At 40.8% G+C, this 16410-nt stretch overlaps 2 protein-coding genes across 7 annotated transcripts in view; one reads left to right on the forward strand and one right to left on the reverse strand.

Annotated features, from left to right (window-relative positions):
- Nucleotides 1–15687, reverse strand: pds5a (PDS5 cohesin associated factor A). 6 transcript variants are annotated; one of them, XM_088302172.1, is made up of 33 exons: nt 15543–15687; nt 14509–14661; nt 10137–10340; nt 9945–10031; nt 9766–9863; nt 9248–9374; nt 9048–9128; nt 8808–8948; nt 8476–8591; nt 7965–8059; nt 7711–7856; nt 7434–7585; nt 7134–7247; nt 6752–6833; nt 6620–6668; nt 6387–6526; nt 6000–6115; nt 5520–5625; nt 5204–5364; nt 5001–5124; nt 4748–4906; nt 4576–4644; nt 4217–4353; nt 3762–3885; nt 3282–3486; nt 3091–3205; nt 2873–3005; nt 2657–2776; nt 2421–2483; nt 2074–2216; nt 1615–1702; nt 1277–1527; nt 1–380 (listed from the first exon to the last, which is right to left on the reverse strand). In XM_088302172.1, the coding sequence occupies exons 2-33, from the start codon at nt 14620–14622 to the stop codon at nt 377–379; spliced, it is 3864 nt and encodes a 1287-aa protein (XP_088158298.1). In that variant the 5' UTR covers nt 14623–14661; nt 15543–15687; the 3' UTR covers nt 1–376. The 6 variants fall into 6 exon arrangements, with proteins under 6 accessions (XP_088158298.1, XP_088158301.1, XP_088158299.1 ...); XM_088302175.1 differs by lacking the exon at nt 15543–15687 and adding an exon at nt 15336–15518; XM_088302173.1 differs by lacking the exon at nt 15543–15687 and adding an exon at nt 15245–15518.
- Nucleotides 15120–16410, forward strand: part of n4bp2 (NEDD4 binding protein 2) — a 14926-nt gene continuing 13635 nt past the window's right edge. The window contains exon 1 of the mRNA XM_088302171.1: nt 15120–15308. Within this exon, the coding sequence (XP_088158297.1) occupies nt 15251–15308 (58 nt within the window). The 5' untranslated portion in view covers nt 15120–15250. The remainder of the gene's footprint in view (nt 15309–16410) is intronic.

A 16410-nucleotide genomic window follows, 5' to 3' on the forward strand; every position in this document is an offset into this window, starting at 1 on the left:
GGATTTTTACCAGGGAATTTAATAAGCAATAGTCATACCGGATTAAAATTTCTGTAAAATGTCCATGATTTTTTTTTTCTTTTTCTTAAAAATGTCTCCACAAAAGAAGCGTAGCGTGACAAAACAAAATAAGGGGAAAAAATATAACAAGTTTAAGACCTACATACAATGGGCTTCAAATTATAACTACAGCATGTTTTTAAGAACCCTCTAGGACACCATGATAGTCCACGTGTGGGTAAAACGTAGATCTGTGTGACGGAATTAAGAAAAGGTCCATAAATGTCCAGGAGAATATCAGCCAGAGGAACATGTACGATGGGATGGGAGGCTTTGAAGAAATCGGGTCCTTCTACTACAGTTGTGGCGCCACTCTTTACCTTGAACAAAACAAGCAGAATAGAATAGAATCTTCCATGACCACTCAATAACAACTTTGACTTTTAACGTGCTCTTTATATTGTGCCACTCAACAATTTAAACAGGTTGAAATCATTTTGGCTTTAAAAAATGTATTTGAAATCAAATAAAAGAGGAGCTTTACTATGTCCCCAATGTCCTACAATATGTTGTCCAAAGTTGTTACAGTGCATTAAAGATGTGAATCTGCTTGGAAGAGTGCCGACACGTCACCATTTGTTGAAGAGTCAATCAATTATTTTTTTAAAAATGTTCATTTACATTGAGATCATTGACAATCATAAAAATCATTAAAAAAAATGGTAACACCAGACTTTTCAAAGACTGATTCATCCTAGGGTTTTTTCCATTCGTTTGCATTTCATTTTGACTTTTCGTTTCTTCAAATTCAGTTAGCTTTAATCCATTTTACACAACAGGTTTGCTGGTTTTAAGATTTTTTTTAATAAAAAATGCTTTTTTTTATGTAAAGCAGCATATTCGTATAACATGGTCTTAGTATCGTGTAATAAAAACTCAAGATGGTATTCTAAAGAACGTTCAGACAAATGAATAATCTTCCATGAATCCGACATAAACAGCAGAACCAGGATGGATTGCTCATCAACTTCAAAAGCCCATGTAGGAAATAAAAAAAAAAAAGACATTATAATAATTATAGTTTGTTTTTGTATTCATGAACAGACAATGCTTGCGTTTTTTTTTTTTACGTTCAATTATGATTTTCTTCTTAAATGAGTTTGTTGTTCCTTGACACGTTTTCATTCAACATCGACAAAATAACATTGAAAATGTCAGTTCAGTTGACATTTGCACAGAAACACACAATGTTAGCACGTCTCTGTTGGACCCTTACCTCTGCAGATCCATCTGTCGATTTGTCCCCTCGTCGTTCTGCTGCTTTGATATCTTGATGGACTCTGCCGGGTTGGAATTGGGCTCAGCTCCTCTCTTCTTGCCTCTACCGGCCCCGCCGCCCGTCGATGCCGTCTCTTTGCTTGCCGGCGTAGGAGAAGCAGCTGTCGCCGTTTTGGGTGGCCGGCCACGCCGTTTCGTGGGCTGTGCTTCCGTTCCAGCATCGGCGGTCGTGTTCTTACTAGCCTCGATCTATAACGGCAGGAGCAAGATAAAGGCGGAGAAAATATGCAGTATGAGCTGTACTTGTCAACAATCAATACCCGTAGCAGAGCGTACCTTTTTTACATCCTCCTTCTTGATGACCGGGTTCTCATTATTTTCTTGCGTTTGACTCTCTGCGGGCTCTGTTGCTGTGATGCTTTTACTGCAAGTTTAAAACCACACAGATGAAGGGCACATTCCTTTCACTGCCACTGTGTGTAGATTTTGGAGAACAGTGAACCACTACTCATCACGGGGATTCATTGCAGACCAACCCCGTTATACAGTAGGTGATAATCTGCGCTAAAGAAAGCATTTTCTATTTAATTTCCTCCACAGTTTTGCATCAAGTGCATCAGAAACTGTTTATCCTTTCCCACATGCAAGGGCATTATAATAAGTATAATTAAAAACACACAAAAAAGATCCCCATAGAACAATATGGTTAGGATTCACGTGATAGGGAGCTTGATAAGTTTTGCAGAAAAAAAACCCTGATGTAGCGTGAACCGCAATATAGCATGGAATGTGTACCTGTTCTTGTTGACAGTGGAGCTTAACGGCGAGGAGTTGGTGCTGGTATTACTTGTATCTGAAACTGCCTGAGCCTTAAAGATCTTCCTGCCTGGTACAGTCAGAGTTTTGTTGACAGTCACCAACACTGGAGCTTGTTTAGGCTGTAGAACAAGGACAAAGGATATATAGTTAACACTTCTACAGAGGTAAAGCTTGTTTAAAAAACAAACAAAAAAAAAAAAACATGACGCAGACCTGGAGAATGAAGATTAAGGAACTGGTAAGTTTGTACACAAGTAAAATCTTTACAATTTGCACAAATTGTATTAAAAAAGTCACAGCAGTGAATGTTTAATAACATTTACCTTTCCCGTGAGCAGCATTTGTCGCATTTCTCCTGACAAATAGTCTTTGTCATTTTTGAAGTCCTGATGATAAGGAAGAGAGAGGAAAAAAAACAGTATGAAATGAGGGTCAAGGTTAAATGGCCTTCCTACATTAGTGCGTCAAGAGGAATAAAAAAATGTTAAAGTTTCTGTAAATAACAACAATGAAATATTGAAACATTACAATTCAAAGGTGAATAAACGTCTTTTCTTGCCTTGTCCAGTGCTAGGAAGAATATGGGGCATATATCGGGGTCACTTGGACAATCCAGATGACATGCGGTGCTCTTGTTAGCGATAACGAAGAGAGCAACGTCACACACAATATACAGCTTCTGAAAACGCAACAACACACACCATGAGGAAAGACAACAAAATTAATTCTCGGTGCCAACATTAGTTGGTTATTTCACATTTGTTGCCTCGTGTACCTCGTTGGCTTTCGTGTCTTCAGGACATTGTGCATCTTTGGTCCGTTTGACGTTCTCCACCATCTTCCTCAGGAAGGCATGACTGTTATTCTCATTCTTGGTCATCAGCACCTCTAACATGAACCACAGACACCTGAGTGCAACAAACACACAAAAACATGGCTCAGTAGAAGTAATTGGTAAACAAACGACAAAAAAATGCATCTTCCGCCACGCACTCTTTGATGTCTTTGAGCTGATCATATTCCTGCGGTTTCGTGAAGTCCGGGTCATGAGCCAGCAGGTGGATCATGAAAGGAACAACATACTCTGGAAGGAAGGAGACCATTTTTTCTGTGAAAAGAAAGAGATCAAATTATGGATTATAGTGATCTTTCAGACCATGTTATTGACATGTGACCACATTTACCCTGAGTGAGCGAGTTTTGTTTGATGTACTCTCTGCGCACTGAGATGTTCTTGAGTAGGCACTGTCGGGCGTGGGCACGGCGCTCCTTCACTGGGTCCTTGGCACACAGGGCGAAGACAGCCAGGTACTCCAGTGGCAGGGAGAGTTTAGCGAGAGCCAAGTGCAACTTCTGAGCAAAGATCTGGCGCACCTGGTAGCACTCGTCCTGCATACAGAAGGAAACAGAGCCGCTTAATTGACTCAAAGCAACCGCAAAATTCGATGCTAGAGCTGTATCAAAAACAATGCTGATAAAAAATACGGCTCAATTTTGTCTTACACAAACCATGTTTGTTTATGCTGTACACAGGAGGTGACAAATTGCATATAAGCGACTTTTAGCAAATGCCTCCAAAAAGGTGTTCCCACTAAGAAATGCATTGACTCAGCAAAGCATCCCACTAATAAGTTGACTTAATGCCAATTGAAGGACAGACTGACATTGATAACAAGGCCGCACAGCTGGAACTGTTCAGGCGTGATGATTTCATGGTAACAGGGCTCCTGAGCCAGCTTCATAATGGCGCCACCTGCGGCCAACCTTAGGCGAGACATGTCTGATTTGCTGCAGGGAAAAAAGAAATGGTAAGACAAAACAACCCGTCACAACGAGAATTATTTTTAACACACTAGAGCTGTGGTGCCCAACCAGCCTTTTGATATCATGCCTGGCAGACAGAGGATACAAAATGAGAATTACATATACACTGTTGTGAAAAATCTCCCTGGGAAAAAAGGTCGGAGACCACTGCACTAGTGTTTCAAGGTTTTTTGAGTGCTTGTTTCAAATTGTATGAAAAACTACTAGCAGTAGTCCTCCATTAAAATGTAGCCATATGTCAGTGAAAGTCACAAGTTTGTGATGCTGATACACTCCTATTCTACCTCAAGGTTACCTGATCTTTTTTTGTTCTGTGAGATCTCCCTCGCTAACCAGCATGGCTGACAGCAAGCGTAACGTGGAATTTGCTGACTTGGATTGGTTGTTCTTCATTCCTAGTAACCAACGCACCAGCAACTTGATGGCTTGGACCTGAAGATCAGATGAACACGAATAATTAGCTGAATAGAGGGGCACACACACTTCTTTAATGTGCCGCTTTAACTGGATGATAAATATATCCCACTTGTACCCAAAACATCTTATTCAATGAGATCAGGAGAAATTGCATTAAAATGTATTAGTTCTTAAAAATGTAGCCAATTCAAAGCTGACAAATGCTTAAGTGTGTGTGTGTGCGCGTGTATGTCCGACCTTAGCTAGAACTTCAGGTGAAACCTCTTCATCAGTGGTCCACAGTTTACCATTCTTGTTTCCCACCGACTAGAAACACAGAAGCACAATATGAACCCAACCTTTTTTTTAATCTTTTAAGCATAAATGATCTCTAATCAACCATTATAAATTGGAGCATATTTGCACACACCCTGTCATTCATGAGCAGGTCTTTGACGATGAAGTTAGCCACTATGGACTTCATTGGCGAGGCAAACTGATCTGGTGCCAACATGGAAATGTGGCCCAGCGACACAAGCGGCGTGATGAGCTGCTCAGGCACGTCAGCGTTTAGACTCCGCGAAAGCGGCTGTACGGCGGACACAAACCACATCATAATGTTCTTTTTTTCCCCTCCCGAGAAAAAATCTGAAACATTGCAGGGTTTGTTTTCGGTCTTCTACCTCAAATATTTGAGCCAACTGCACTTCCTTATTGTTGAAGATGGCATGTATACAGTGCACTGCCTGCTTGGCCTGATGAGGTGTTCCCCTCTTCGCTTTCTGATGTAGAATGGGAATTAGAGTCCTGATGGATGCATAGGATGATTTATAAGCAAGGATGCAATTCACCATTGGGATGTGTTCGCTGATCGAGTAACACATACGATCTTATCTGTGGGAGTTCTGTCTCAATTTTCTGCCCGGTATTTCTGAATATCTGGATCGCTGCCTCGGCCACCTTGTCATCCTCCATTTTCAGACACTGGAGAAGAGACTCATAGGTCTCTGATGAGTGGAATGCTGTGGGATGGGTGAAAGACAGAACCTAAAAGGAGTAGTAAGAATGGTTACAGAGCACAGAAGACAACTTTGCCGTTGAAAGAATTAGGATTGTTTTGGGGAATCCAATTTATAAAATACGTGACAGATGACCAATTACCAATTAATAATGAACTAGGATAACTCCATGGTATCATATACCTTGAGTAGTTCCAAGCCTGAGCGGATGGCTGTATCCGGGGTAACGCCCTCCTCATCGTCATCTGCTGTGCCTTCAATGGACTTGTTGAGCAGTTTTACCAAAGCACTAAAATATAAACGCTTTGGTTATAAAAGGTTTAATCAAGCTGTTTTTTAATTCTTCAGAATGCACCATAATAACAGCGAAGTAATATTAAGAGATAATCTATTAAGCCACGGAGTTGTCATCCCTAATGGTGTGTTTTTCCATATTGCAGAAAGGGTTACTTGCAAACTCGCTGATATTGCAGTTACACCTCACAACCACATGGTGTCTCACTGAATGAGAAATGCACAATGGCAAACATGAGTAGGAAACTGTTGAATCCTGGTTTCATAGGTTCAACAACTCTGCTAATATGTAAAGTACTTCTATTTGTTCACAACAGAGAATTTCATAGGAGATGACTGATTTTTTTTTTAATTATACATTTTTCACACCTTATTGCTTCAGAGTCTATGTGGACAGGGGCGATGCGTTCAAGCAGAAACTTCACCATCTCCAAGAAAGGGTTGGTCGGTTGTTTGGGAAACGTTAACTTCCTAGTGATCTCCCTCTGTACAGACAACAAACAGTGATGGTGTTTTATTGGTATACATTTGCTGTTTTCTACATTATGTTATGTTTAATCCGAACATGCAAATGATGCACACCACATTCATGAACAACTCGTGACATTCAAAAATGTGGAGAAAATGGGAACAAATTGGTTCGGTGTTACAGCATTTTTAAATTGTTGCAGTTTCTACTTGTCACACTAAGGCCAGGATTAAATCACCATGACCTTGTAATATAACTCACGAAAGCGCAAGCAACAAATCTCTCACCACACAGATCTCAGCCTGTTTGCAAGAGCAAGTCGGACTGATGAGAATCTCAAGTTGGGCTCTGAGCTTCTCATCTTCACCAAGAACCTGGTTGAACTTTTTCATGAAATCTTGAGCTTTCCCCGCATCTGGCAGGTTCTCTGAAAAACACACAAAAGAAAAAGAGACTTGCTTTATTTGGCAATTACGGACTACAATGAAAACAACAGTTATTGTGTAGTTGGGCTACTGACTTGCAATATTCATTAGCTTCCCAAACATGGCAGTGTTATTGGCTTCAGACTAAAAGAGAGAAGAAAATGTGGTTACATGTTCATTCTACAACTTGATTAGAAGCAAGACGAAGATCCTTTGAGTAAACGCACCACAGGCAGTTTGTGAAGGTCAAGCAGCTCTTTAACCAGGCCCCTCAGCATATTCTGACACTTCCACATCTCATTCAAAGCCCTAGGAGGAATAAAATGAATATACAACTTCAGAATGTCTCGTCATTGTTGTAAACAGACGAACAACAAAGAGTACACAGACCCTTTAGACATTGTTAAAATGGTACTAAAAACTGGTCTTGAGACGAAGAATTTATGTTGTTTGACTTATCGTTTCAACATATTAAAATCATATTATAAATTTCCGAACAATTATCGACCAGATCATTATTGCGCTTAGATTATATTATTTTATTTTTGGTTCCATTGCACTACGTCCAGAAAACACAAACGTAACACTGTTTGGTGCAGTATTACTGACTTGACAGCGTTGGTGTCCAGGCAGGCATACAAGTAATAGAGACACTTCATCTTCTCTTCTGTTTCGAGGCTGTGGGGGACCATGAAATGGGCAAAGATCTTTTCCACTAATAACCTGCAGAACAGAGATTGAGAGTTTCAGAGGATGAACTAGAGAATCCTTGCTACATTTCATTATTAATGCTCAAACCAAGCTTCTAGGATGGATTTTTTTTTTTTAAATCTCAACATCCTGACTATCAAGTCATCCTTCCTTAGAGTTACATTTTTATTTCATTAAGATGAAAATATTCTATCTTACTTGTCATCAATGCTGTTCTGGTAGTAGATGTGCAGCAGCTTGTCTTTGATCCAGCTGATCATCAGGGCTGACTCCTTCCCCGCTTCGTGGTGCAAACAGTATTTTTTATAAAGCTGAGCAAGGCCCATCATCGCCTCCTTGCGCACTCGCCACTGTCAGGCGTAATATATACGTGAGGAACATGCTCAATATACTCCATTTCATGTTCATGCATGTGTTCCAAGAATAATGTGACCTTGCCTTGTGACATTATGTTACACTGCTGCATTTCTCTCACCCTCTTGTCTAGCGTCCTCTCTCTTACGAAGCCCAATAGCTGGTCATTGACCAAATTAAGATCCTTCTTCCCAGCATTGATGATGGTGACTATGACATCATGACGAATGGCTTCCTCGGGGTCATGGGAACGCACTTTCAAAAACTCTTTAGTGAGGTGATTGGAAATGACAAGGGAGAAGTAGATTGAATTCAGGCAAGAAAACCAAAGGAATCCACTGTGTATGTCAAGACAATGTCAAAGCATGTGCACACCAGTAAGGTCTCTGGCCAGGTCTGGGTGGTTCATGAGACAATGGCTGGCAAACTTCACACACTCCAACCTCACTGGGACATGGATGTCATTGAACCTGGAGCGGCAACACAAGTTACTCAATAACTAATTTGAAGAAAATAAAGGAGAATGTAGATGGCTAAATGTTTGACTTGCAGTAAATGTAACAACACAATCAAAGCAACATTAACTATCATGTCGGTATGAATATATTAAAGAATAAGCATTAATATATAGACTTTGCTGATTGCTCCTTAGGCTACCCAGCATACAGCAAAGCCCCAGCGTAGATACTGTACAAGCATTTAAATGCCCATAATGGGCCATGAGATTTGATTTTTTTTTTCCCAAGTCAATTACTCGGGCTCTCTGGGGCACCAGAAGGCATAAACTTCCTCAAATACATTAAATTGCAGTAATTGTAATTTTTACTTTTCACCAGAAGCAATTCAGTGTCATGACCCATGTCTGCATAGGGTCCACGCAACTCACCGTCCTAAGAAGCACTGCCACAGAGGTCTGTTATGTGAGGCTAGCTCAGAGTCTTTGGCCCCAAACAACTTGGCTAGCAAGCGGACAACAGCCAAACGCTCTTCTCCGTCATTGCTCTGCAAATAACAAACGTGTATGGTCGGTCACATTTCTTTAGACTTTACAGGTATGTCTGTATAAACCAGATTATTACTAGACAAAAGGCAAATTTAAAAAAATAATTCGGAATGACTGCAGAGGCTATGCTAGCATCTGGGTGGCATATTTTCAAGAAATGCATCACGTGAACTTGGGAATTGAAAAGTATGTGTGTGAGTGTCTGTGTCATTAACCTTGAGTTTGAATTCCAGCTGTGGCATAACAGAGGTAAGCAGCAATGGATCAATGGCAAAGAGCTCTTGGATGAGGTCAAAGACATGCTCCGACAGGTCACTGACAGAGGATTTACCCATCACTAAAACCTGATTGAAGAACTGAATAGGAAAAAAAAAACAAGATAATAAATGACATTTCATAAGAGCAGAAGAAAATGATAATCACTACGAGGTTGAGGTGTACATGCAGCCACCGACATTTGCAATGCACGTTTCGATGGTCTGGACGGTTCTCTTCAGGATAGTCTTTGCAAGATCATACGCTTGTTTGTTCAGATTCTGTACAAAAAAAGTTACATATTGGTGAAAATTACCCGACATTGCCTTTTCTTAAATAAATCCAAAATTACTTCAATTAAGGAAGACATAAGACAAATAATTTCGAGTGTAACTCCCACCTTGTGTGCAGGGATGAGGTTAATGAGGATGCTATCCAACAGTTCCTGTGTAACTCCATCTCCCTCCATGATGATGGAACACATCAAGTCCATCATGTGCAACTGCACTTTCTGATTGTGGCTGTTACTGCAGGAAGGAGACGGGAAGACGTACATGATTACCTGGACCACAAATAAATTGTCTTGGAAATGGCCCAAAACGTTTAACATAGAGTTCAGTTAGCATAATGAAACCAATTTCCACCTCTTCAGGCAAGGTAATCATTGTGGACAATAATTAGCGCACCTTTTAAAGCGACTATAATTGCCTGTTTAACCTTTAAACTACAAAATAGCACATCTGTGATTTTTGAGGGAGGAAACCGGAGTACCAGGAGAAAATCCACGCAGGCACGGGTTAGAACATGTAAACTCCACACTGGAAGGCCGGAGCCGGAATGTAACCCACGACCTCGGCACTGTGAGCCCACAACAACTCAAAATATGTATGCAATATAATGAATAAACAGAGGCCTTACTTGATCACAGAGAAGAGGGTTTTGAAAAGCTGGGTGAAGATCTCATTACAGTCCTCAAGTTCAAAGCATATGTTGTATGATTTCACCCATGCCAAATTCTACAAGAACAGAGATGAAATCAAATAAACACCTTCAGAAAACATTTGTGTGTTTTAGTCTATAACTAATTTGAGTATCACCTCCAGAAGGTAAAAGTATCTGTTAAACTGAGGGCTTTTGGTGTCTTCCAGTCCCTTTAGCTGTCGAGTGATGAAGAGGAAGATGTCCTAAAGGCAGAAGCACAAATCGCTTGTTAAGCCCCAAATCATTTTTATACATAAATTGGCTGTACTGTGCAATATTATAATCACTGTCAAAAGAGGGCTCCTTGCCTTGAGTTTGTCATGCGAGGTGTAGGGTGCCTCAGGAGCATAGATCCTGAAGATGTCAGCCAGACAGCAGGCGACGAGTAGCCGCACATCTTTATTGGGGTTCCTGAGGAAGAACTCCGAGGCAAGGTGGAGTGCGAGGCCAAGATACTGCTGCTTCTCCTCTTCCGAATCTTGATCCATGTCCATGTAGGTTTTCACCACCATCTATGCAGCATTGCAATAGTGATGAATTTGTGAGGGGGAATTTATGCATGCTTAAACACCAGAGAGCCAGGACAGAGGGGGAGGGGGCTTTATGGACAAGTGCATTTATTTAAAAAAAAATAATGGACACTAAAAAAATAAATACATATTTTACCCTGAACTTAAAGGGGAAACAAAGCCAAAATTTTCCTCTACAATACAGTATGTTCTATGTGGCCCCATTAGGCTAAACACAGTATTCGGAGTAATCCTGCGTTTGTGAAATAGGAATTATGCAACATATTCAAATTGCTTTTGTCGATCTAAGGTGGTGGAAATTTTGCCACTTGCCTTCCACCAAAAACATCACAGCACCTAAGGGTTCAGGGAAAAACCAACCACGGCACACTGGGTTTGTGGGTTTGGTCATGTGACAATCGCAAGCGTATCTCATTAGCATTTGTTTAATGTATTCAAGACCAAAACCATTCTGTGATTTATAAACCAGTAGCAGTACTTCAAATTATATTCTCTAGCTGTGTGGGAGCCAGTGTCAAGCCTTTAGAACTGGAGTAACATGTTCTGATCTCTTCATTCTGGTCAGACCTTGAGCTGGAGCTGTCTGATGCTCTTTTTGACTTTTTGATTTATTGCTAGAAACATTGACTTATGTTTTGGTTTGTTATCGTGACACAAATATGTTCGAAAAGCTAATGCAATAATTGCAAGCTAAGCTAAAACCACACAGAAGGCATTCATGCAGAAGGCTAGATGGGATTTCAGGTGCATCTTAGTTCTCTTTATTGCGGGTCACTTACGTTGGGTGAACATATGTATATACATAAAATGGAGGAAACAGCTGGGAAAAGAATTGAGATCCAATATAAACATGCACCACCAGCATTGGGGCCCCTAAAGCATGCGATCTCTCGCCGCTGCTCTTCTCCCTCTAGCCAAACGACTGCACCTCTACGCAGCTATCTGTCTAACTCTTGAAGTTTGCAGATTATACCACAGCCATCGGCCGCATCAAAGACTGTGACGAGTTTTCAAAAGGACAGGAAGTGGAACAGCTGGCGCACTGCCCCTCACATTGTCCAACTGCCCTGTGTCAACCGTCGAGACATTCAAATTACTGGGAATCACAGTCTCTCAGGACCTGAAATGGGAGTCCAACATCAACTCCATCCTGAAAAAAAGCCCAGTAAAGGATGTACTTCCTGAGACTGCTGAGGAAGCACAACCTGCAACAGGAGCCTTTGAGACAGTTCTACACAGAAGTCATCAAATCAGTCCTGTGTTCCACCATCATAGTCTGGTTTGGTGCTGCCACAAAATAGGACAAAATCCGACTGCAATGGACAGATAGGACAGCTGGAAAGATCATCAGTACCCCACAACACATTTTTGAGGACCTGCACACTTAAAGAACCAAGAGAAGGGCACAAGAAATTCTCCTGGACCCAGCGCATCCTGGTCACTTCTTCCAGCTACCGCCTCCAGTTAGGCACTATCGACTCACCAATACCAGCTGAGAAACAAACAGCTTCTTCCCTCTCACCATTACTTCCCTAAACAGTTGACTCAAACTCTATGCTGGCACTTTGCAAATGTTTGCACACTCATGTGGGGCATTACTACCGCACGGATCATTGTAGCACCAACTCGCTACATACTTGAACAACTGTTATTGACCATACTCCACCGCACTAGACACTTTAAAGCACTAAAAAGACTTTCTGCATAATTGCACGCCCAAAGTTGCATTACATGTACTGCTACTGGACAGGTTTTAGTATTTTAAGTAGAGCACCACTGATCATTTTATCTCTGCTTTTATGAGACTCATAATTAGAACATTGAAAGTACTTGTTTGTCAAATAAATCATGGAGTTACATGCAGACAAAGGGGAATGCACGAGTCTCCATCGATACATTTGAGTGACTTCATAGAGTGGAGTATGGGAACGCAAATGAGACAAACACAAGACATTTGCAGGAGAGGGGGATGGGCAAACAGAGTGCACAGCACCACTTGTACGCCTTCGAGCACAAGCAGTAACAAGCTGCCTGCTGCCAACATGGAGGAATTATGTGGGCACTGGATGGATGTATTACGCAAATGTATTATATAAATTGTACAGCTATATCTCACATATACAGTATATTAAACATTTTTACAAGGCTGCACTGGATTACATTTGTCAAGAGAAAGAAGAGAAAATTCAGTTACAGAAGAGAAAATTCAAAACACAAGGAAGACAATCAGATGAGAAAGGGAATTATTTTCCCTTTGAAAAGAAATTGATGGGTAGCGTTGGTGTTAAAATAGTACTTCAAGGAAAATCAATTTTATCCACTGAAGTCACGAAGAGAAAAAAAATCCAAATTGTCCATTTTTTTTATATGACTAGTGGAGCAGAGGTTTAAACCAAGTAATGCATTTAAAATATCATCACACATTGCAAGTTGCCGTTGCACTGTCTCAGCTTTCCACATTAAAATCATTGCCATACTGCAAATTATCAAAATTAAATGACGCTTCACATTAGCGTCCAGTGACAATTACCAGAACGACCAAAACATAACAGCAGAATTACGCTGTAGAGTAGTGGCACTCCGACCAATCAGGACCTGATTGTGACAGGCCGTTAAATGGAAAGGTGCGTGACTGCTATACGCACATCAATGCCTTTCATCGCCCATCAGCTTGTACTTTGCAGCCTGCAGCCAACTAGAGACCAGTATGTGTGCAATATTGCGTTCCCTCACCCTTTCCCAAACAGTGCACCTTTTACCTCAAACTGGTTCCAGAATTACAATGTTTGTAAATTTTCTGCACTGTCAATTTGAAATTGCTCGACATGTCCTTCGCATAGACTTGATTACTTGCGCCATTTATCCACAACCATCACCTCATGTTGCAGCAGGATAATGCACGACTCCATGCTGCAATAGCGCTTTCCATTCCTGGAATCTGAAAACAGATTAGCTCTTGCATGACTAGCATACTCAGTGGTGGTTGAGCATGTTTCGGATGCTCTGGATTGTCGGTGTTTCCGTTGTCCAGCAAGTTTGCACAGCCATTGAAGAGGAGTGAACCAACATTTAACAGGTCATAATCATCAACCTGATCAACTTTATGCATGAGGTAAATGGTGGTAACATCATGCTTTCTAATCAGCATCTTGATATGCCACATCTGTGCGGTGGATAAATGATCTGAGCAAAGGAGATGCTCTCACTGACCGCTTTAGGAAACAATATTCGACAGAAATAGATATATTGTGTTCACGGAAAAAGAAAAACTGCTAATACATTCTGTTTTTGCGTTATATATGCAAAGCAAACATATTCTTTCGTATGACAGCATCATTACCCCATTAGACATGTTATACCGACATCCATGCCTTTATTATTTACTGCTATTTCTACACAAACAACAATGTGGCAGAACAAATCTTCAAAATGACCTGTGGTAAGGCTACAACTAAATTTTCATGACAAAATATGAAAGGTATGAAAAGACACAATGAGTATTATCAATGCACCTGAGTGTCTAAATTGGTCACTCAAATATTGGCTATGGTCTATTCTGCGACTTGAACATCCTCTCATTTGTTATCTGTGTCCTACTAGTGACTGATGACAAAGCCAGGGTGTCTGTACACCACCTGTCGCACAACATAGGCTTCAGATTCTCATAATCCTACTGAGTAAGTACAAGCGACATAGAAAATGGACGGAAGGATGGTTTGTCTTTTTTAAGTTCACACAGGAGGATACTTGCAGATTTCCCAGTTTAACAGAGTGGCACAGTTTAAATTGATTGATCCATCCTCCTCTACACTGCTTATTGTCATAGGTAAGCTGGAGTCTATCTCAGCTGATGTTTGGCAAGAGGAGTGAAAGAAAAATATTTTATGGCAATGAATAAATAACTTTATCATAAGAACTTGCAGCCCATGAGCCATACACGGCAGGCAATTTCATTTGAACTGGGCTTTCATGCAACTCTAAAAACAAAACATTATTTGATACTTATATGCTATAGTTTTTCCCAAATATGGTGTGACTCTCAGAGGTCTTGATAGAAAAAAAACAGGGTTCCAACTCTTGCACAGCTTTGTAAAATCAGAAGTGAGTTTTGGCATGGTGGAAGAGACCATCCAAGGTAAAGTGTGCCTACCTTCAACCGTTTGACCACCTCATCGTTGCTGATTTTGTCCGTTATCTCTTTAACTCCAGGAGGATAGCAGATCTTGCCGTCGCCCGCCGGTTTCTGCTGTTGCGGGAACTCCATGCTTGTAGACGTCGGAACCAAGCGGTCTTCTACTGGCCTCTATGGGCCGGAAAACAAAAGTTCAACAGCGCCATACTACTACACTTACAAAATAAAAACTCGTTTAGAGCACTACTTCACTCTCTAATCGTTCAACACAACACACGTTTCTCGTACGGCGTGGAACTATTTAAGGTTGGAGGTTGATGAACATTTTGAACTTACAAAGCCAATTTAAAAGCAGATATATACACATTATTAGCTTACATGCTAACATCAGCTACAGATCAGTCCCAGGTTTCCGTAAATACAATAAAAAGCATCGTCTAGCTAATTAGAACATCGCATTTACAATATGAGTTCCGTCACAACCGACTGCGTCTTCTGAAGAAACACATTAAATAGCACGTGCGCGTTGCCTGTGTCTTCCTACTGTCACACAGGTTATCAACTGAGCTAGCGAAGGAGTTCTGGAGCAAAACAGCATTGGTATTTAGCGGGAAGCACGGTTAGCTAGTAGCTGCTACATACAGAGCGTTAGCCGACTAGCTGGCTAGTTGCTAGTGTTAGGCCGCAAACTATTCAGGTAACCATCACATCTCCCTCCTCAGACAACCACGGAGGAAGTCAAGTATGCTTTCACCTAAACATGAAACATCCACACCGGCGGGGAGATCCCGAGGTTTCCAACAAATGCAACAACTTTCGTGAGTTTAAGAATGGATCAAATTTACTTCTGGCTCTCTTTTTGGACTTCAACGCATCTGCCTCTAGTTAACATGCGAAGGGCTGCTACCGTTGCCCTGAGCTCTCCTCAAACACCAGTAACTTGCGTCCACGGACGATTCTAAGCACCCGAAAAAATGCTACACGCGGATGTTCCTAAACAGCGCGAGTATAATCACAGCTGACTTGCACTGGACCCGTTTGCTGGTATTTACCTCTCGAGTGGTCTGATTTAATTCATTAGTCTGACACAGGTTGGGTCTAGTTTTCCGCACAAAGCTCTGTTCGTTCAGTCTATGCTATCTGTGGGACGGCTGAATGAAGAGCGCCCCCCTTTGGCTTCGTTGAATACTACAGTTCCAAATACCTGGCGGGCCACAAAAGTACAGTAGGTCATTCTTAGCCAAGGCGCATTCAGGATACCTTACATTTGAAAATCTCACGGACACGTCACAAAATTTCTGATGAAATATATTTTCGTTTATGTCCCCGTTTATGTCAATACAATACATATACAATGTATATATATATGTGTGTATATATATATATATATATGTGTATATATATATATATATATATATATATATATATATATATATATATATATATATATATATATATATATATATATATATAGTTCTAGCGGTGCGTTTGCTTGAGCTTAAAACGTTTTCTTCCTAATAACAGAAAATAATTGAGAAACACTGATCTAAACAGTAGGGCATAAGAAGCCATAATTAAATAGCAATACTAGCGTGTCATAACAATGTCAGGCTGAAGATGGCATATTAATACATGTCAACATTGGTAGGCCATGACTTTGTGAGTAATATAGTATGATAGCTACACAGTAACTCAACTATTTAATTTTACAGTGTTCATTGCAATGTGCAGTCCGAATTGCAATTATTCTAGAAGTGTTGTACACTGATCGCACATCAGTCGTAGATTGCAGGGCATATGGACAAAGCAGCCCTCACACTCATTTAGACACAGATTGACAATTTCGAGGACAGGTGTCAAACTCAAGGCCTGGGGGGCCACATCTGGCCCGCCGCATAATTTTGCGCAAAGCAAATCATG

Source organism: Idiotropiscis lumnitzeri, chromosome 8, assembly GCF_059441095.1.
Source record: "Idiotropiscis lumnitzeri isolate Australia: NSW breed Sydney's pygmy pipehorse chromosome 8, RoL_Ilum_1.0, whole genome shotgun sequence".
Lineage (NCBI taxonomy): Eukaryota > Metazoa > Chordata > Actinopteri > Syngnathiformes > Syngnathidae > Idiotropiscis > Idiotropiscis lumnitzeri.

Coding starts and splice junctions, on each gene's coding strand:
- pds5a (XM_088302172.1), bottom strand. CDS start 14,622: ATGGAGTTCCCGCAACAGCAGAAACCGGCGGGCGACGGCAAGATCTGC. Junction 10,341..14,508: donor AGGTGGTCAAACGGTTGAAG/GTAGGCACACTT, acceptor AATGCTGCATAG/ATGGTGGTGAAAACCTACAT. Junction 3,206..3,281: donor ACAAAACTCGCTCACTCAGG/GTAAATGTGGTC, acceptor TTCTTTTCACAG/AAAAAATGGTCTCCTTCCTT.